This window comes from Aotus nancymaae, unplaced genomic scaffold (assembly GCF_030222135.1).
Source record: "Aotus nancymaae isolate 86718 unplaced genomic scaffold, 86718_ANA_hifiasm-v0.15.2.pri h1tg000250l, whole genome shotgun sequence".
Taxonomy (NCBI): domain Eukaryota; kingdom Metazoa; phylum Chordata; class Mammalia; order Primates; family Aotidae; genus Aotus; species Aotus nancymaae.
In genome coordinates, this window is record NW_026988665.1 from 1,983,054 (window position 1) to 2,003,312 (window position 20,259).

The 20,259-nt window shown below is 57.0% G+C and overlaps 1 protein-coding gene across 6 annotated transcripts in view; it reads right to left on the reverse strand.

Annotated features, from left to right (window-relative positions):
• SLC35E2B (solute carrier family 35 member E2B) overlaps window positions 1-19,391 on the reverse strand; it is a 30,153-nt gene extending 10,762 nt beyond the window's left edge. The window contains exons 1-6 of one of the 6 annotated variants that reach the window (XM_012467890.2): window positions 19,329-19,391; window positions 17,635-18,052; window positions 6,004-6,466; window positions 5,579-5,714; window positions 4,993-5,120; window positions 58-178 (exon numbers count right to left, since the gene is read on the reverse strand). In XM_012467890.2, coding sequence (XP_012323313.2) covers window positions 58-178; window positions 4,993-5,120; window positions 5,579-5,714; window positions 6,004-6,325 — 707 coding nt within the window. In that variant the 5' untranslated portion in view covers window positions 6,326-6,466; window positions 17,635-18,052; window positions 19,329-19,391. Of the gene's footprint in view, window positions 1-57; window positions 179-4,992; window positions 5,121-5,578; window positions 5,715-6,003; window positions 6,467-6,717; window positions 7,960-17,634; window positions 18,346-18,478; window positions 18,792-18,831; window positions 18,988-19,328 lie in introns of those variants that run through there. The other 5 variants (XM_012467893.2, XM_012467892.2, XM_012467891.2 and 2 more) reach the window with 5 other exon arrangements.
• Window positions 19,392-20,259: the final 868 nt, after the last annotated feature.

Sequence of the window (20,259 nt, forward strand, 5' to 3'; positions counted from 1 at the left end):
CAGTGCAGGCGAGCGAACTGGCTCTTACCCCACTCACCCACGCTCTCTGTGACTCACCAGTCCACGATGTTGGTGGACAGTGCGGCCGAGAACCCCAGGACGTTGAAGCTGATCTCAGTGGCTGTGCACAGCGCCAGCCCGCCCATGACCGGGATGAGGGAGAGGTTGACCAGCAGCCCTGGCGAGAGGACAGCACCCATGAGCGGCGAAAGCTCCCTCCCGAGAGCCGGGCTGTTCCCATCCCCTCTTAGGAAAGGAACAGATGCTCCATTCAAAAACAACACTTGTCAGGTTCTTCACACTGGAAGATAAAGCAGATGGAAGTCCATGTCTGCAAACACGCCCCGTCCCCCGCAAAGGTGGTCCCTTCACGCTGCATGAGATCGTCTGGGAGAGGCTGGGACCGAGCCACGGGCGGTCGAGCCACGGAACCCCTCCTGGTTCTGTGAATGCTCGTGTGTGAAGTGATGAGTATGAAGGCGACTCATGTCCCCGTGGGCAGTGCAAAGGAAAGGGGGCCGGGGAGTGAACCCTAAGCCTCCACATGCACCCACAATGAGCTTATTCCTGTTTCCTTCCGAAACGTAACAGAACACTTTTACGTGAGGGATTTTTTAAAAATCCATGGAACGTGGCTCACACGTGTAATCCCAGCACTTTAGAGGCGCAGGCAGGAGGATCACTTGAGCCCAGGGGTTTAAGAACAGGGCTGAGCAACACAGTGAGACGCCACCTCTGCAAACAATACAGAAATTACCTGGGGTGGCGGCCCATGGCCTGTGCTGCCAGCTCCCAGGGAGGCTGAGGTGGGAGAATCACCTGCGTGGGGGAGGTCGAGGCTGCAGTGAGCTATGATCACACCACTGCACTCCAGCCTGGGTGACAGAGCAAGACCTTGCCTCAAAAGAAGAAACAGAAACCTCTGAGATGAGTGAAGGCGGGAAGCCCACAGATGCGGCCTGGCCGAGACCCTGGCGTAGCAGAGGGACCTGGGCCCATGTGGAGGGCTCCAGCCACTGGAATGTCCTCTCGTTTGCCATTACCTGGTCTCATCCTCTGCTGGAAACTCTGGTCGAATCACAGAAAATGCTTATGACAATCAGAGAGAGAACTGGAAACTGTGAATGCCATTTCACCCTTCAGGGAGGACTCGGTTCTGCTGCAGATGTGCAGCTGGGGTGTCACAGACGCCTCCATCCGGCACCAGATTCCCATCCCCGCTGAAGGTCTGGAGTCTGGAAGTCCCCTTGGCGGGCACCCATTCCAGCTCATGCCCCTCTAGCCCCAGGAGACTGCTCTGCTCAGAAACCATCAGCAAATGCACCGGGGAGGGTGGTGCTCAAGATGGGGTCACTTCCCCGGGCTACCTGAGGCTCCGGAAGCTGTGTGCCTCAGGCCCCAGCACCTCCATTGCTCTCTAACGCCTCCCCGGGGGGATTTCTTTTTGCTAAATGATATCAAGATTTTCTCACTGTTGTCAGCAAGAACTGGTTTTCCAACGTCTCATCTACCATGGCTGGAGGTCGAACTAACAAGTTAAACTTGCTGGAAATAAACAGCTCCTTTCTGCATGGCTCAAAAGGCAGTAAGGTTCCTCTGTGTCACTCTGTTCATGATTTTTAGGATTGCTTTTTAAAGCTAGGCGCAGTGGATCATGCCTGTAATCCCAGCACTTCAGGAGGCCGAGGCGGGTGGATCATCTGAGGTCAGGAGTTCAAGACCAGCCTGGCCAACATGGTGAAATTCCGTCTCTACTAAAAATACAAACATTAGCCAGGTGTGGCGGCGGGCACCTGTAATCCCAGCTACTCAAGAGGCTGAGGCAGGAGAACTGCTTGAACCAGGGAGGTAGAGGCTGCAGAGAGCTGAGATCAAGCCACTGCACTCCAGCCTGGGCCACAGAGTGAGACTCCATTTCTTTTTTCTTCACATATCCCATGCTTAAAGAAAGACTCCATCTCAAAAAAAAGAAAGCTATCATAATCTTTGCTCTTGTTCCGCCACTGAGATCATTCCAGAAAATCCACGTCTGGCTAGTACCTGAATTGGAGGAAAAGGTTGTTGGAAGCACGTTGTCTTCATTGCTTTGAGGAGGAGTCTGCCTTAGCCAACTCAAAACAGGTGTACAAAAAATGAGCAAAGACTTGCCAGGAGCTGTGCTCTGAGCGCCATGCACAATGCAGTTCACGAAGACTTGGTCTTCCCACGTGAAACTGTGGGCAGGAGAACCCGTGACATGGACAGCAGCACCCACAAAGGTCCGTCTGGACAAAGCCCAGCAGAGCAGCGTGGAATGCATGTGAGGTTGGAACCTTTTCTGGCATCGATCAGAAGCTCACAAGCAACACTGCTAATTCTGAATTTCCAGAGTTTCAATTGTTTTTTTTTTGTTTGTTTTTTTATAAATTTTTTTTTTTTTTTTTTTTAAAGATGGGGTTTCACCATGATGGCCAGGCTGGTCTTGAACTCCTGACCTCAGGTGATCCACCCACCTCGGCCTCCCAAAGTGCTAGGATTACAGGTGTGAGCCACCAGGCCCGGCCTCAATTGTTTAAAAAAAAAAAAAAAAAAAAAAGACTAAAGTATATTCACAGTTAAAAAAAAAAAGCACACACACACACACTACAAAAATTAGCTGAGTGAGGTGGCGCACGCCTGATGTCCCAGCTACCCAACAGGCTGAGATGGGAGGATTGCCTGAGCCAGGGAGGCAGAGGCTGCAGTGAGTCATGACCTCACCACTGCACGCCAGCTTGGGCAACACGGCGAGACGCTGTCTCAAAAAAACAAACCAAAAAACAAAAGCAGAGTTGATTTTTGGCCTTTCATTTTGTCATAATCACCTAGACATTTGTGTGGTTCTTAAGCATACATGGGACCAGCCCCGCCTGCCTTGGACCCTAGGCTCTCCTCCTGCCCCCGAAGGCAGACGCCTGCCTTGGCCTTAAGATCTTGTTGTTTTCTTAAACAAGCGAACATTTGTGCACACCCACCCCCCGCCCCTCCGTGCAAGACGTTGGACTCTGTGGGCGTCTCTGCCCCTGGCTTATTTCGCGCACTACGCTGGGTATGCAGCACGCGGATGCTGGAAATCACCTGCGAGTGACAGAGATGTGGGAGAGAGGGGGGGAGAGGAGGGGGAGAGGTGGGGGAGAGAGGAGGGGTAGAGGTGGGGGAGGGGGGAGAGGTGGGGGAGAGGAGGGGAGAGGTGGGGGAGAGACGGGGGAGAGGTGGGGGAGAGAGGAGGGGGAGAGGTGGGGGAGAGGGGAGAGAGGAGGGGTAGAGGTGGGGGAGAGAGGAGGGGTAGAGGTGGGGGAGAGAGGAGGGGTAGAGGTGGGGGAGATGGGGGGAGAGGTGGGGGAGAGAGGAGGGGGAGAGGTGGGGGAGAGGGGGGAGAGGTGGGGGAGAGGAGGGGAGAGGTGGGGGAGAGACGGGGGAGAGGTGGGGGAGAGAGGAGGGGTAGAGGTGGGGGAGAGGGGGGGAGAGACGGGGGAGAGGTGGGGGAGAGGTGGGGGAGAGGGGAGAGAGGAGGGGGAGAGGAGGGGGAGAGGTGGGGGAGAGAGGAGGGTAGAGGTGTGGGGGAGAGGTGGGGGAGAGGAGGGGAGAGGTGGGGGAGAGATGGGGGAGAGGTGGGGGAGAGGGGAGAGAGGAGGGGAAGAGGTGGGGGAGAGGTGGGGGAGAGAGGAGGGGGAGAGGTGGGGGAGAGGTGGGGGAGAGAGGAGGGGGAGAGGAGGGGGAGAGGTGGGGGAGAGATGGGGAGAGGTGGGGGAGAGATGGGGGAGAGGTGGGGGAGAGGGGAGAGAGGAGGGGGAGAGGTGGGGGAGAGGTGGGGGAGAGAGGAGGGGGAGAGGTGGGGGAGAGGTGGGGGGGAGAGGTGGGGGAGAGGAGGGGAGAGGTGGGGGAGAGATGGGGGAGAGGTGGGGGAGAGGGGAGAGAGGAGGGGGAGAGGTGGGGGAGAGGTGGGGGAGAGAGGAGGGGGAGAGGTGGGGGAGAGGTGGGGGGGAGCGGTGGGGGAGAGGAGGGGAGAGGTGGGGGAGAGATGGGGGAGAGGTGGGGGAGAGGGGAGAGAGGAGGGGGAGAGGTGGGGGAGAGGTGGGGGAGAGAGGAGGGGGAGAGGTGGGGGAGAGAGGAGGGGGAGAGGAGGGGGAGAGGTGGGGGAGAGAGGAGGGGGAGAGGAGGGGGAGAGGAGGGGGAGAGGAGGGGGAGAGGAGGGGGAGAGAGGGGGAGAGGAGGGGGAGAGAGGAGGAGGAGAGAGGAGGAGAAGAGATGGGGGAGAGGAGGTGGAGAGGTGGGGGGGAGAGGAGGGGGAGAGATGGGGGAGAGAGGAGGGGGAGAGGAAGGGGAGAGATAGGGGAGAGAGGAGGGGGAGAGGAGGGGGAGAGGTGGGGGAGAGAGGAGGGGGAGAGAGGAGGGGAGAGGAGGGGGAGAGGAGGGGGAGAGAGGAGGGGGAGAGGTGGGGGAGAGGAGGGGGAGGCAGGAGCCTAGGTTGTAGCCGAGGTCAAGGGCTGGGCCCAGGAGAGGCTGTGGTGGCGGGTGCCGGGGAGGCTGTGGGGTGCTGGCACAAGTGGGCCCATGGACCAGGAGCCACAGCCATCTGTGCGGCACCGGCTGAAGGTGGCCCCTGCCCGTCCTCCTCGGGCCAGTTCCTGACACCTTCAGTGATCTTGCTTGCCATGAATCTGCCCAGTCTCCACCTGTCTCCCCACCCAGTTAGGGTCACAAGGCACAACCCTGCCCAAACCTCCGCATGCCAGCATGAGAGCACCTTGTGGGTGGCAGGTTCCATGACACCCCCGAGCATGGGACCGGGCGGAAAACGTTTCAGGAGAGAAGTGAAGCCACTGCCAGTGTAAGCACCGCTCCAAGTGGCCTCCTGCACAGAGCCCCATGGGAGACAGCAAAGAAGGGCACTGCTGATGGAGGCCCTGGACGGCGGGGCACAGGTGCAGGCGGGGGTGGGGCACAGGTGCGGAGGGGCCCAGGGGCCCTCACCTGTGTACTCCCCCAGAATCATCCGAGACATGATCACCGTGAAGATGGGGGCTGAGCTCTTCACTGTCTCAGCAAACGAAACCGCCACATTTTTCAGGCTGACCAAGCCCAAAACCACAGTTGCAAACCTAAAAATAAGGAAAAAGCACCATTAGATTAGACCAAGTCCGTCTGCTTACAACCACAGGACAAGCTCTCTGAGGGCCTCGCTCGGCCGGTGGGCACCTCCAGCCCCTGACCCTGCCCCGCCCACTTCGTCACCAACGTGGTCCCTGGACCCACTTCTGCCTTGCATCAGGTCGACCGCCCAGGAAATGGCACTGCGCCTGGTGTGAAGTGACTTCCACCACCCCTTATAACTCCCCAGAGACAAGGAGGAGCCCTGCCCTGAGACCAGCCCGGAAAGAAGCTGACAAACACACGTGGCAGTGAGATCCACGAAGTCACACTCATCTGGTGTCTCGACAGCCTGACACTTTATAAAGTCCGCAGTGAAAACTCAGCGGGACGCAGCATTCCCCACTCTAGGAACTGGAGAGGGATTTTACACTGAAAGAGACTCAACCACAAACAAGCCACGCTCTACCTCATCAGACCCACAAACAGCATGGTCATGAGGAAGTTGGGTGGGTAAGAGAGCCGCGCCTTGTGCTGATGTAAACAGCAAGGAACGAGGGTCTTCACACACCCGATGACCGTGGTGGACAGCATCTGCACTGCGCCTGCAGGAGGGAGGCGGTCGGAGCTGAGGGGGAGTCAGCCCTCCCAGTGCCTGTGCGTTCCCCATCCACGGGCTCACCTGGGAGAGGCTGGGGTCCCATCCCAACAGGGCTCCCCCGCCCCCGCCCTGCCCTCCCGGGTGGCTGCTGGCTGCCCCCCCAGCTGCCCCGCCCCCGCCCTGCCCTCCCGGGTGGCTGCTGGCCGCTCCCCCAGCTGCCCCGGCTCCCGCCCTGCCCTCCCGGGTGGCTGCTGGCTGCTCCCCCAGCTGCCCCGGCTCCGGCCGCCACCTACCGAGCATGCTGGGTTCGCCTCCCAGCAGAGACAGGATGTACTTGTTGAGGAAGAGCGTGCAGAAGCTGAAGAAGAACCACAGCGTGAGGTAGAGCAGCGCCCGCGAGCTCCACACGCCCAGGTCGGACTCGATGACTGTGGTCTCCGTAATGGTGACGGTCAGTACATTCTCATCCGCGCCCCCGTCACTCTTGGCAAAAACAATCTTCTCACTTCGGTGACCAAAAAGAGAGCCCCAGCTGAGAGGCCACCTGCCCTTCGGCTTCTCCTCGGAGCCAGGAATGAGCTCTCCCAGGGCTGGGGTCTTCACTGAGGACGACATGCTGGAACCACCGCCACAAAGGATGACTCTGCCTCCGAGCTGGGCCACATGGGTCACCGAGACCGCCGAGGGACTCCAGGCGGCAGGAACGAGGCCACCAGGGCCTCTCCCCGGCAAATCACAGAAGCAGATGCTACAACGCTAAGAAAAGGAAACAGATTACCCATTTTGAACATTTAATGTCCTCAAAGGACATTTTAACCACCAACTTAAAATCACTTAAAAATGCAATCGTTTGGCCGGGCGCGGTGGCTCACGCCTGTAATCCCAGCACTTTGGGAGACTGAGGCTGGCGGATCACGAGGTCAAGAGATTAAGACCATTCTGGCCAACATGGTGAAACCCTGTCTCTACTAAAAATACAAAAATTAGCCAGGCATGGTGGCACACACCTGTGGTCCTAGCTACTCGGCAGGCTGAGGCAGAAGAATCACTTGAACCAAAGGAGGCGGAGGTTGCAGTGTGCCGAGATTTCGCCATTGCACTCCAGTCTGGCGACAGAGCAAGACTCCGTCTCAAAAAAAAAAAAAAAAACGCAATAGTTCACTGCCCTGAGATTTTTAGCAATGGAGTCCCGTTTTCTCTTCGTGCTGGCGGATTCTTGTTCTTGGGAGACGGTCTCCTGGCACACTTGACCGTCTTCCTGGCAGACCTAGGGCCCCGGCCGGCAGCTGCGCCTTTGCGAGGGGTGTTGTGGCTCCCTCCGCCATGTGCCCCAGGACTAATTCCGTGCCACTTTCTAGACAGACCCCGTGGCACAAAACCACACTCACGCCCGCCTCACACTCAGGTGACTGTGGTTTCTCAAGTGAGACACCCCTTCCTTTCCCACGAGCTCCGGCCAGGACAGAACAGCCGCTTCCCCGAGCACCAGAGGGCATCTTCCTTCCCCGCCTCCCTCAGGTCTCAACCCAGAGCTCCGGCAGCCCATTTCCTGTTTCTCACACCTGGGTTTCTCTTCCTACTTTGGGGGGCAGCTGTGCCTCTGAAAGGTCGCCCACTGTGTCTCCCCACCTCGCTCCTAGCGTGTGTGTTGTGGGCCGTGCTGCCTGACCTGGGACCCCTCCTCCTCTCGCTTCTTTACCCCGCAGGAAGCTGGGGTTCCCACCTCACCCACGATCTCCTTCTACGTTTACCTAACTGCGTGCTTGCTACACCAGATATATTATGTTTACACTGAGGGATGCGTGCCGCCCCCGCCCTGGCCGAGACCTCTCCTGGGCGCTCATGCCGGCCTTTCTGCCAGCTCCCGGCTCACCTACCCAGCAGCGCTCAGAGGTGCCTGAATCTCGGCCTCCCCACACCTGGGAACTGGTGCTCCCCAGTGGTAGCAACGCCAGGGCCCTGCAACCATCCCCTCTCCTCCCCTCCCCCTACTCTATGTGTCTATGTACCCAGGGCTCCCTGTCTGCCAATCACACCACCCGCTCAGTGCCACCCGGACACTCCCAAGCCACCCACGTGTGCCCTGACCCCTCGGTGCACCAGGATAGCTGCCTCCAGGGCACCGCAGACATCAGTGGGGATGAGGCTGGCCCCTCCACCAGTTCCCACGGTCCCAGAGTAACAAAGGGCTCCTCCACTCCTCTGCCCACTGACGGTACCAGATCTCCACAAAGACACCATTTCCTTTCTCCTTTTCAGCAGCACACGCCCACTGCTTAGCGTGGGGTGACAAGGAGCTGGGAGCAAAGCCTCCGTGGGCTGCAGCCTCCCTGGAGCTAGGACAGGCCAGGCCCTGAGCCAGGGAGGTAGGAGACTTTGTGCCCATTTCCCGAGGCGCCCCGGCTAGGGGAGGAGCAGCCACCTGGCTTAGGTGAAAATCCAAGAACAAAGGGCGCTGCAGGGCGGCAGAACAAAAGGCTGGAGCCCAGCGTGCAGGCCTTGGTCTCACACCCCACCGCACTAGGCCCCCGCCCTCTCCCTCCCACCTTGAAGGCTGCCGCTGCACCAGGGCCTCCCTGGCTGGAGACGCTGCCATAGCACCTGCTACATAGACCCTGAGGCCACCAGTGAGTTTCTCAAAGCAAATTCACTCATGTGGCAAGGAGCTGACGCTCAAGAAACCGCCCCCAGGATCAATGATCAGCAACGAGCAGCACGCGGGCTCGGGCGTGGGCAGACGAGCCGGTCATGTCCCACCGACGCGGAGGTGGACCTCGAGTCCAAGCGCCAGCGCCTCCCAGCTCACACGTGGCCGGCCAAGCACCGCTCTCTGCCAGAACAGTCTGTCTACTTAGTTTCCATCTGAGAAACTCACAGCATTCCAGGCAAAACTGCTTCCCACAGTGAGGGCCCCACACAAGCAGCCCAGTCCCCACCTTAACGTTTGCTCACAATCAGTGGAGACAAAAAACACAGAAATCGCACTTCACCAATGCTGCTGTTCTCCGTGCATCAAGAACTTAAGGGTCTGGCCGGGCGCAGGGGCTCACGCCTGGAATCCCAGCACTTTGGGAGGCCGAGGTGGGCACATCACAAGGTCAGGAGTTCAAGACCAGCCTGGCCAACATGGTGAAACACCATCTCTACTAAAGATACAAAAAAGTTAGCCGGGCATGGCGGTGTGCACCTGTAATCCCAGGTACTCGGGAGGCTGAGGCAGGAGAATCACTTGAACCTGGGGGCGGAGGTTGCAGTCAACCGAGAAAACACCACTGCACTCCAGCCTGGACAACAACAGCGAAACTGTCTCAAAAAAAAAAAAAAAAAAAAAAGGAAACAAAAATCTAAGAAGTAGCTGGGCATGGTGGTGCATGTCTGTAGTCCTGATTACTCAGGAGGCTGGCGTGGGAGGACCCCTTCAGCAAGGGAGGCCGAGGCTGCAGTGAGCCCTGAGTGTGCCACTGAACTCCAGCCTGGGCAACAGAGCAAAGGCCCTGCCTATAAACATTTTTTAAAAGTAAAAAAAAAAAAAAAAGAAAAAGGGCTAAACAGGAAGCCGATTGCAAACAAAGGCCCCTCCATGCTGCTACACCAGGATGCAGGTTCTCTGCTGGATCACTGCCCGGCAGCACCCCGCAGGACGGACGGACCCATTCTGCCAAGAAGCACGTGGGTTGGACTATTAGGAGCACCCTCGTCCGCGTCTACGTGCAGGAGTGGAACTGCCCAGTCCTGGGACGTGTGTGCTGAGCCCCGGCCGTCACACTGACCCGTGACCCCATGGCCCTGCCTCAACTTGACTCAGTCTGGCTGTCTGGTCCCTGCTGTTGCGCCCACTTGGTCCTGGGGCCTCCATTCTCCTCCCACCCCGAACAGGACTTTACTACCACGAACCGTCCTTGCCTGCAGCATCCCTGTCCCCACAGCTCCAGGGCCGCAGGAGGAGGCGATATCTCCTCTTCCTCCCACAGAAGCACCTGCGCCTGCGTCAACAGCTGTGGTTCCTGATGCCAGCTGCTTACTCTTTTTTTATTTGTTGAGAAGGAGTCTCACTCTATCGCCCAGGCTGGAGTGCAGTGACGCGATTTCGGCTTACTGTAACCTCTGCCTCCCGGGTTCAAGCGATTCTCCTGCCTCAGCCTTCTGAACAGCTGGGGTTATGGGCACCCGCCACCATGCCTGGCTAATTTTTGTACTGTTAGTAGAGATGGGGTTTTGCCATGTTGGCCAGGCTGGTCTCGAACTCCTGACCTTGTGATCCGCCCTCGTCGGCCTCTCACAGTGCTGGGATTACAGGCGTGCGCCACCGTGCCTGACTGGGTGCGACCTTTCAAAGGTCATGCAGGTGACAGGGAGCAATAAAAAACAAGAAAATTAATAGAGCACGTCACTGAGGCTGACCTGGTCACAGAGGGCCAAGTCTCTTCACAGGTTCTGGTAACAGTCTTAGAGGTGGGTGTTCAATGCAGCATTTTTTGTTAGTAGCAAAACAAGACAAAGCAAACACTGAAAGAATTACAACCTAAGCGCCTGTCAACAAGAGAAACAAATATAATTTATTCACGGAGCTGAAGCTACGACGGAAACGAAGGGGCTCAGCCCCAGTGCCAACAGGGCGGACCCCAAGCCCACCGCAGCAGGGAAAGCGCTGGCAGGTGTGTGGGAAGCACGATGTCTCGTGCAGAAAAACAAATTCGAGAGTGCATGAGAGTGAAAGGCGGGTAATTCGAGCACCCGGATCCCTCGTCTTGGGGACGGGCCCCAGGGGAAAAGCCACGTCACCTTCAGGTGCCGGACCCCAGGTGAGAAGGCCCAGGTCCTTCCTAAGTTGTTTTGAGAGTTCGAGATTCACACGGGGTGGGGGAGAAGAATCCCACCTGAAGTGCTGTGAATGGCCGGGCGGGCGCGGTGGCTCACGCCTGGAATCCCAGCAGTTCGGGAGGCGGAGGGGGGTGGGTTATGAAGTCAAGAGATCGTGACCATCCTGGCCAACATGGTGACACCATGTCATTACTACAAATACAAAAATTAGCCAGGCATGGCGGTGTGTGCCTGTAGTCCCAGCTACTCGAGAGGCTGAGGCAGCAGAATTGCTTGAACCCAGGAGGCAGAGGTTGCAGTGAGCTGAAATCACTCCACTGCACTCCAGCCTGATGACAGAGCGAGACTCCCGTCTCAGAAAAGAGAAAAAATGGCAGGGGCCGTGGCCCACACCTAGAATCCCAGCACTTTGGGAGGCTGAGGAGGGAGAATCGCTTGCTGTCCACTCACACACGGAGTGGGGCAGGGCCCAGGAGACCCATGGGCAGCAGGGTGGGCACTCAGCCGTCGTGAGACGCCTGCCCCAGTGCACCTTCTTTTCAAGGCCACTGATGTCTCCACAGACAGCCCCCCGCCCATCCTTTGGCACTTAACGTGCCTTGTCCACCTTCGCGTGCCGACACTCACATCAGCGACACTTGGGCGAAGCCACCTAACGCGGTCTGGCTATTAGCGGGCCAAACAGCTTGTGGAATTCACAGACAATCCCACCGGAAGTGAGAGAGAGGACGGCTGTGAGCTCAGATCAGAGAGACAGAGAGGACGGCTGTGAGCTCAGAGCTCAGGGAGAGGACGGCTGTGAGCTCAGAGCTCAGGGGAGAGAAGATGGCTGTGAGCTCAGAGCTCAGGGAGAGAGAGGACAGCTGTGAACTCAGAGCTCAGGGAGAGAGGACGGCTGTGAGCTCAGATCAGACAGAGAGAGAGGACGGCTGTGAGCTCAGATCAGAGAGAGAGAGGACGGCTGTGAGCTCAGAGCTCAGGGAGAGAGGACGGCTGTGAGCTCAGAGCTCAGGGAGAGAAGACGGCTGTGAGCTCAGAGCTCAGGGGAGAGAAGACGGCTGTGAGCTCAGAGCTCAGGGGAGAGAGGACGGCTGTGAGCTCAGAGCTCAGGGAGAGAAGATGGCTGTGAGCTCAGAGCTCAGGGAGAGAAGACGGCTGTGAGCTCAGAGCTCAGGGAGAGAAGACGGCTGTGAACTCAGAGCTCAGGGAGAGAGGATGGCTGTGAGCTCAGAGCTCAGGGAGAGAGAGGATGGCTGTGAGCTCAGAGGTCAGGAAGAGAGAGGACGGCTGTGAGCTCAGGGCAGCGTTTCTGCTGAACACATTCGGCTTTCCTACCATGATAAAGTCAGAAAATCACAACTCATCCACAGTAAGTGGGGACCAGCCGCACCCAAGTGGGCCTTGAAAATCACTAACAGGACAGCAGAAGCAAAACCTCACCAGGGCCTCCTGCCTCATGGAGGGCGGGCAGGTGGCTCCACGGAAGCTCCAACTCAATCCAACCGGACCCTGGACGGCGCAGCTGTGAGGGGTCTCGGTGCTCGTGAGACGTAGGGAGGCTCCCAGGACCACCCTCCCAACAGGAAGAGAGGGGAGCTGGAGGTGGGGCTGGGCCACCCAGCCTGGGGTGGCCAGGCAGATTGGGGGCCTGCAGGGGACCCAGCTGTGGGCAGACAGAGAAACAAGTCCTCTCTGGGCAGAAACTCCCACAAGTCAGGCCTGAGAACGTTGACGGATGAAGATCAACAATGAAGACAGAAGATCAAAGGTCACCAGTCTGAGTGGTGGCAGTGGGGGAGGAGCAGTGACCTGAAAGCTCCCAGGAGGCCGCCAGCCCCGGGCAGAGGCTCTCAGGCAGAAGCAACACATCCAGTAGACAGAAAAGTCATGAAACCAGCAGGAACAGCCCCGCGGGTGTGGACAAAACCAGACAGGAACAGCCCCTGCGGCATGAACGAAACCAAACAGATGTCCAGAGAGGAAGCAGGACCTGGCGTAAAACTTGAGGATGGCTGTGTGTCCTCCCCAGTGACTTCCCCGCAAGATGTTTGCTGATTACGAAGGGGAAGGCGTAACTTCGCCGTGGAGACACCGGCAGACGCTGCCTTCGCCAGGGGCAAAGTCACCAGACGGGAGACACAGCGACTTGCTGCTCTCCCTGGCCTGCTGCTGGGGAAGCTCCGTCACCTCTGAGCCTTTCTTGCCCGAAATGTGTAACTGCACATCTAATTGCGAGAAGACGCCAGGCAAATCCAAAAGCATGCAGGCCACGAGAGCCAGGACGAGAGCCCAAGGCGCAGGACGGCTGGATGCCACGTGGGACCCCGGGCGGCTCACAGCACAGAGGGGGCGGGAGCAGATCGGCCCTGAACACAGCCTGTGGACCGTTGCCAGGGCCGTGTGATGCCAGCGAGTGGAACCGAGGCTCCATGAGGTCCTAGCATCAGGGAAAGCAGAGAGAAGGGCCTATGCGTAAGCTTCCGCAGCTCTTCTGTAAGTCTAAAAAGTTTCTCAAAACAAAAAGTCTGAACATTTTTTGGCCAGGTGTGGTGGTTCATGCTAGTAGTCCCAACACTTTGGGAGGCCGAGGCAGGAGGACTGCTTGAGCCCAGGAGTTTGATACCAGGCTGAGTAACAAGATAGAACCTCATCTATGAAAAAAAAAAAAGACAAAAATTAGGCCTGGGCGTGGTGGTGTGCCCAGGACTTCTGGTCCAGCTGCGGGGGAAGGATCGCTCCAGTCTGAGAGGATGAGGCTGCAATGAGCCATGATCTCACCACTGCACTCCAGCCTGGGTGACACGGCCAGACCCTGCCTCAGAAAAAAAAAAAAAGAAACGCAGGAAGGATACACCTAAGAATAGCGAGACTCCTCAGTAACGGGGGAGGGGCTTGGCGGGAGTGGAGTGAGGCGGTCGGCTGCAGGTCTGACTTCTCGGATCATGAATGCATGTCACTTGCAACAATTAAATCAACTAGGGTCTCTGAAATGGAACACAAACAGGAATGCATGGACCACACCACAGATCAAATGAACACCACATTCACACTGAGGGGAGCAGCAGAACAAGCCTGGAAAACTCAGGTGCATGGACGCTGGATGTGGGTGCACAGGTGACAGACACAAGCGCTCCAGACACACATGGGGCTCCAGACACACAAGGGCTCCAGACACACACGGAGCCCCAGACACACATGGAGCTCCAGACAAAAGAGCTCAAGACACACACGGGCTCCACACACACACGGAGCTCCACACACACACGGAGCCCCAGACATAAGGGCTCCAGACACACACGGGTTCCAGATACACACTGAATTCTAAGCACGCTTTTCCCTTTCGGTTTTTTTTTGATAGGGAGTCTCTGTCAGCTAAAGCTACGTGGACTACCTGAGCTCAGGATTGTAGTGGCTTGATCTTAGCTCACTGCAACCTCCGTCTCCAGGGTTCAAGCGATTTTCCTGCCTCAGTCTCCAGAGTAACTGGAATTACAGGCATGTGCCACTATGCGCGGCTAATTTTGTATTTTTAGTCAGGATGGGGTTTCGTCAATGTTGGCTACGTTGGTCTTAAACTCCCAACCTCAGGTGATGAGACAATTACCTCGGCCTCCCAAAGAGCTGGGATTACAGGCATGAGCCATTACACCCGGCTAATTTTTGTATTTTTAGTAGAGATGAGGTTTCATCATATTGGTCAGGCAGGTCTCGAACTCCTGACCTCGTGATCCACCTGCCTGGGCTCCCAAAGTTCTGGGGATACAGGTGTGAGACACCACGCCTGGCCTCCCTTTTGTTTATTTTTTTGCTGAGGCATAGGTTAGGAATTCTGGATTGAGCAAATACATACATATTTTGTAGATGATGGAGCCAGATTTCGTATTGCAAGTAAAGACAGATGCAAATAGGGAAGAAACCCTTCAAGGTCGCCTTGCAGTGAAAACATAAAAATGAAAAGAAGAGGCTGGATGCAGTGGCTCATGTCTGTCATCCCAGCACTTTGGGAGGCCGAGGTGGGTGGATCACCTGTGGTCAGGAGTTCAAGACCAGCCTGGCCAACATGGAGAAACCCAATCCCTGCTAAAAATACAAAAATTAGCTGGGTGCAGTGGTGTGCATCTGTAATGCAGCTACTGGGGAGGCTGAGGCAAAAGAAGCACTTGAACCAGGAGGCAGAGGTTGCAGTGAGCCAACATCATGCCACCACACTCCGGCCTGGGCAACAGAGACTCTCGCTCATAAAAAAAAAGAAAGGAGGATGGATGGGATGACCCTGTGGTGTTGGCCTGTGAAGGTGCTATTGGGCCAGAGCGCACGGGCTTTAACATTGAACAGACGGGTGGACAGGCGACACGAACGCACACATACACCCGAAACCAACACATCTGCCCAGAGACGGCAACAGCTGGACGGTGCCCACAGAGCCCTCACCTTGGTTTCTAAATATCATTCTCCACTAAAGGGGCTGGGTGCAGTGACCCACACCTGTAATCCCAGCACTTTGGGAGGATGAGACAGGTGGATTACTTGAGCTCAGGAGTTCGAGACTAGCCTGGGAAACATGGCGAAACCCCATCTCTACGAAAAATACAAAAATTACTCAGGACGGTGAGACACGAAAATCGCTTGAACCCAGGAGGCGGAGGTTGCAGTGAGCTGAGACTGTGCCATTGCGGTCCAGCCTGGGCAAAGAGCGAGACTCTAAAAAACAAAACAAAACAAAAAATAACAACAACAAATCTCTTTCTCCACTAAAGTCAACCAGGCTCCTTGGAGAAATGACTGATTCTAGGGCTGGAGTGGGAACAGTACCAGGTGAGCCCGTCACGTTAGCTGGGCCAGCAAGTCTGTGCTCCAGGAATGGACGGGGCGCCGGCCGAGGGCAGGCTCATGCACTTGGAAACGCAGAGGAAAAGGCGCGGTGAACGATCCGAACCCCCACGAAAACAAGAGCCCACGAGGCCACGCTGAGGAAGCAACGGCAAAGGAGGGGAAGTTCTTCTTCCCGGTACAAACCCAATCCGTGATCATCAGAGGAGGGACGGGATTAGAAGTCACCATCTGGTAACCATCACAACAATCCTGATAATCACAACCGAGTCACCAGTGGACACTACAGCTGAGTCAAAGCTTAGAGACAGCAGCTACGGAGTCTCAAGACAGACCCAGCCCTACGAGGCACGTATCAATTACAGAGGGAACGCGACGCGCGCACGAAGGACACAAATGCGTCCTGCGAGGAGACGGGGACGCGGGGAGGGAGCGGCAGCATCCTCCCAAGACCTGAGGACTTGTACTTCAGTCTGAGACCTTGGTGCAGGGACGGGCACATAAACAAATGCAAAAGAATAAGGGCCTCGAAGGCCGGGTGCGGTGGCTCACACCTGTAATCCCAGCACTTTGGGAGGCCAAGGCGGGCGGATCATGAGGTCAGGAGTTCAAGACCAGCCTAACATGGAGAAACCCCGTCTCTACTAAAGATACAAAATTAGCCAGGCATGATGGCAAATGCCTATAATCCCAGATACTCAGGAGGCTGAGGAAGGAGAATCGCTTTAACCCAGGAGGCAGAGGTTGCGGTGAGCTGAGATCACGCCATTGCACTCCATCCTGGGCAATAAGAGTGAAACTCTGTCTCAAAAAAAGAAGAAAAGAAAAAAAGAATAAGGGCCTTGAAATAGGTCTAGCATATATAGGCCGGGCACGGTAGCTCACGCCTGTAATCGCAGCGCTTTTTGGGAGGCTAAGGCGGGAGAATCACCCGAGGTCAAAAGTTTAAGACCAGCCTGGCCAACATGGAGAAACCCTACTAAATACAAAAATCGGCTTCATGTGGTGGTGGGTGCTGGTAGTGCCAGCTACTTGGGAGGCTAAGGCAGGAGAATCGCTTGAATCTGGGAGACGGAGGCTTCAATGAGCCGAGACTGCACCACTGCACTCCAGCCTGAGTGACAGAGCAAGACTGTCTCAAAAAAACAAAAACAGGTCTAGCACATGCACAATTCTGACCCGCATAGGCGGTACCATGAATTGCTGACGAAGGAAGCGTATTCAGCCTACGATACCAAGCCGGGGAAGAAAGAAACCGGATTTTGATTCTGTATCAGTTGACGATAATTAGTAACACGACACAGCCCTCACTGTGGTGCTGGAGGAGGCCTCAGCACTCTGCACAGCAGTGAGTCCCCAAAACAGCCCTCTGGGAAAGGCGAGGTCATCACCCACAGGAGACACACAAAGTGAAGATATGGCTTCATAGCAGCAGTGTCAGGATTTGAACCCAGGCCGCCTGCTCTTACGTGAAACTTATATGTGTAAAACCCTATGATCAGGAAATGTCTTCCTGACCCTTTTCAGGGTAGGACAAGAATATCTCCAACCAAAACCCCAAAAGCATGACACATTAAAAAAAAAGGTCAGATTGACTAAATTGGCTAAATGAAGAATTGTGTTTCACCAAAGTATACCACAAAGTGGGCCGGGCACAGTGGCTCACACCTGTAATCCCAGTACCTTTGGAGGCCAAGGTGGGTGGATCTTGAGGTCAGGAGTTCAAGACCAGACTAACCAACATGGAGAAACCTTGTCTCTACTAAAAATATAAAAATTAACTAAGTGTCGTGGTGTGTACCTGTAATCCCAGCTACTCAGGTGGCTGAGGCAGAGAACTGCTTGAACCCTGGAGGCAGAGGTTGCAGTGAGCTGAGATTGCACCACTGCACTCCGTGACAGAGAAAGATGCTGTCTCAAAAAAAGAAAAAAAAAGGCATGCCTGTAATCCCAGCACTTTGGAACTTAGGCAGATCATCTGAGGTTGGGAGTCTGAGACCAGCCTGCCCAACATGGCAAAACCCTGTCTCTACTAAAAATGCAAAAAATTAGCCAGGTGTGGTAGCGGGCTCCTGTAATCCCAGCCACTTGGGAGGCTGAGGCAGGAGAATCACTTGAACCCAGGATGCGGAGGTTGCAGTGAGCTGAGATCTCGCCATTGCACTCCAGCTCGGGCGACAAGAGGGAGACATTGTCTCAAAAAAAAAAAAAAAAAAGGAGGAGAAGGTGCATGTTCCTTCTCTACTGCCCTGTAACAGTCACTGCACACTTACCAGCTCCAAACAGTGCTTCTGATCTTGGCTCCCGTGAGCAGGAATCTGGGGGAGGCTTGGCCAGCTGCCTCAGGTTTATGGTCCCTCTTGAAGCTGCAGTCATACCATGGACCAGGGCTGTGGCCTCATCTGAAGGCTCGACTGGGGCTGGGCTCCGCCTCTGAGCTCACTCACATGGGCTGGCATGCAAGGTGAGTTCCGTGCTGGCTGTAGGTGGAAACCCCCCAACCAGTTTCTTGCCAGGTGAGCTTCTCCACAGGATGCCCACAGCCTGGCAGGGGCTTTCATCACAGCAAGCTCACCAGGGAGCGGGAGAGAGCACCCAGGACAGGTGCCCCAGCCTTTCTCAACCTCATCTCAGACGTGACATCGTTCCCTTCCGCAGCCTGGGTGCAAGTCTCCAGGTGGAACCCTAGGACTAACAGGAAAAGAAAACCTCGATTTAACATGGGATGAAGCCCGGGAGCTGCTGGTCCCCCCACGGGAATTTCAGCGCCGGGTTACTGACCAAGCTCACTTTCCACCCCGTCCAACTGTGCGAACTTCCCCTGCCCAGGCCCCTGTACCAGAGGTTAAGAATCCGAGCCCCTGTCAGGAAGCCCAGGTGGGTTCAAACAGCCAGAAGAGTATTTCAGGCAAAATGTGTCCCAAATCTCCAAACCACGCCCATGGCTCAAAGCTCCCTGGGGAGGTCATCCCAAGGAAACCACCGGGCAGAGGCTCAGGCAGTAGGACAGATGCCACTTCCAAAACCCAGAAGCTGGAGACCACACAAGCGCCTAACGCCAAGGCGCCAGCGGAGGGATGCCCTGTGCCCCCAGCCAGGTGACCCGCTGCGCCCTACACATTAAACATCTGTGATAGACGTAGAGTAAGCGCGCCTGGACTCCCAGATCCGCTGATTTTTTCCCCCTCCATTTTCTGATTTGCTACGTTGAAAACACCTGAGTGGAGTGCAAAGCCTTCCTATTCCTCTCAGCAACCCCTTTTCTTTTTTTTCCGAGATGGAGTCTTGCTCTCTCTCCCAGGGTGGAGGGCAGTGGTGCAGTCTCCGCCTTCCAGGATCAAGCAATTCTCCTGCCTCAGCCTCCTGAGTAGCTGGGATTCAGGCGTGCGCCACCACGCCTGACTAATTTTTGTATTTTTGGTGGAGACGGGGTTTCACCAAGTTGGTCAGGCTGGTCTCGAACTCCTGACCTTGTGATCCGTCTGCCTCGGCCTCCCAAAGTGCAGGGATTACAGGCGTGAGCCACCGCGCTCGGTCGACCCTCAGTCGTTTGGCCTTAAAATGTGATTTGTAGGCTTCCTGGGTTAAGTAGGTTGCACTCCACTAAAAAAAAAAAAAAAAAAAAAAAAAACTAAAAAAATAAAAAGCCACCAGACGGGGACTCGGCTCAGGAGTTTTGGTGTCTTTTTCTTTTTTTGTGTGTGGACGCGCCACACAGCGTTCCTGGGCTTCAGGGCGTGAGGGTCGCCGTGGACCCACGGACGTGAAAATGCGCAAACTCGTTTGCGAAACGCCACCGGCTCCCGGGCAGAAGCTGAGGGGTGCGAATCCAGGGAGACCCCGCGTTTCCGCAGCGTTTTCCGCGCAAACCGCCGGCCATAGGAGAGGACCCCCAGAAGCGATTCTAGGCCGGGGAACCCCGGGCGCCCGCGCACTCAGCACCGAGCACCCGGCACGCAGCACCCACCGACAGCCGGACGCGGTCTCCGCCGCAGGCATAGCGCTCGGCCTCCGCGCCTCCGCAACAAAGAGACGCTGGCGGGCGGGGCCTGAGAGGCGCGCCGTGGAGGCCGCTCGGAGCACAGGCCTGGCGGACCCGGGTGGGCTTCACGGGGCGCCCGCGGGGCCGGAAATGACGCGCAAAACCCGTCACCGGACTCCTCGCTGCGCCACAGGCGTGGCCGCGGAAAAGCGCCACAGCCCACAACGTCCCGGCGGCTGCGCGTTGGTTCCGCTCGGGCCATTCCATGGAAGGTAAATGAGGGGCAGAACACGGCGAGCTTTTCGGTGACCCCGAGGCCGCCCGTTGGTTCCGCCCGTTGGTTCCGCTCGGGCCGTTCCACTGAAGGTAAATGAGGGAGAGAACACGGCGAGATTTTTAGTGTTCTCCAGCAGCGGTCCGATGGTTCCGCCCGGGCCGTTTCACCGCAGGAGACGCGGAGGAACACGGCGCGCTCAGATCCTCCCCACCCCGCGGCCGCCCGTTGGTACCGCCCGGGCCCTTCCACTGAAGACGGACGGGGGGGCATGGCACGCTCAGCGCACCCCCGCGGCCGTCCGTTGGTTCCGCCCGGGCCGTTCCGCCGCGGGCACTTTAGGGCGGGATCTGACAGTCTGTGGAGACAGCGGCCTCGGAGGGTTTGCCGCCCAGGTCTGGGTTAGAGGAATAGGAAATCCATCGGGTAGGCTTAAGTTGGAAGACTCAAAGGCGTCTCCTGGCGGAAGTGGCCACGCTCCGCCCAGCCTGAGGGGAAGCGTCGGGAGCAAGCTGGGCTAGACGCTGCAGGGGCGGGGCCGCCGCGTCGCCGAGGACCCGCCCCATGGCGCTGATTGGCCTGTGGCGCGCTCCGGGGCGGGGCCTCCGCTGCCAGGCGGGCGCGGGGGCTGTTGGGACGTCT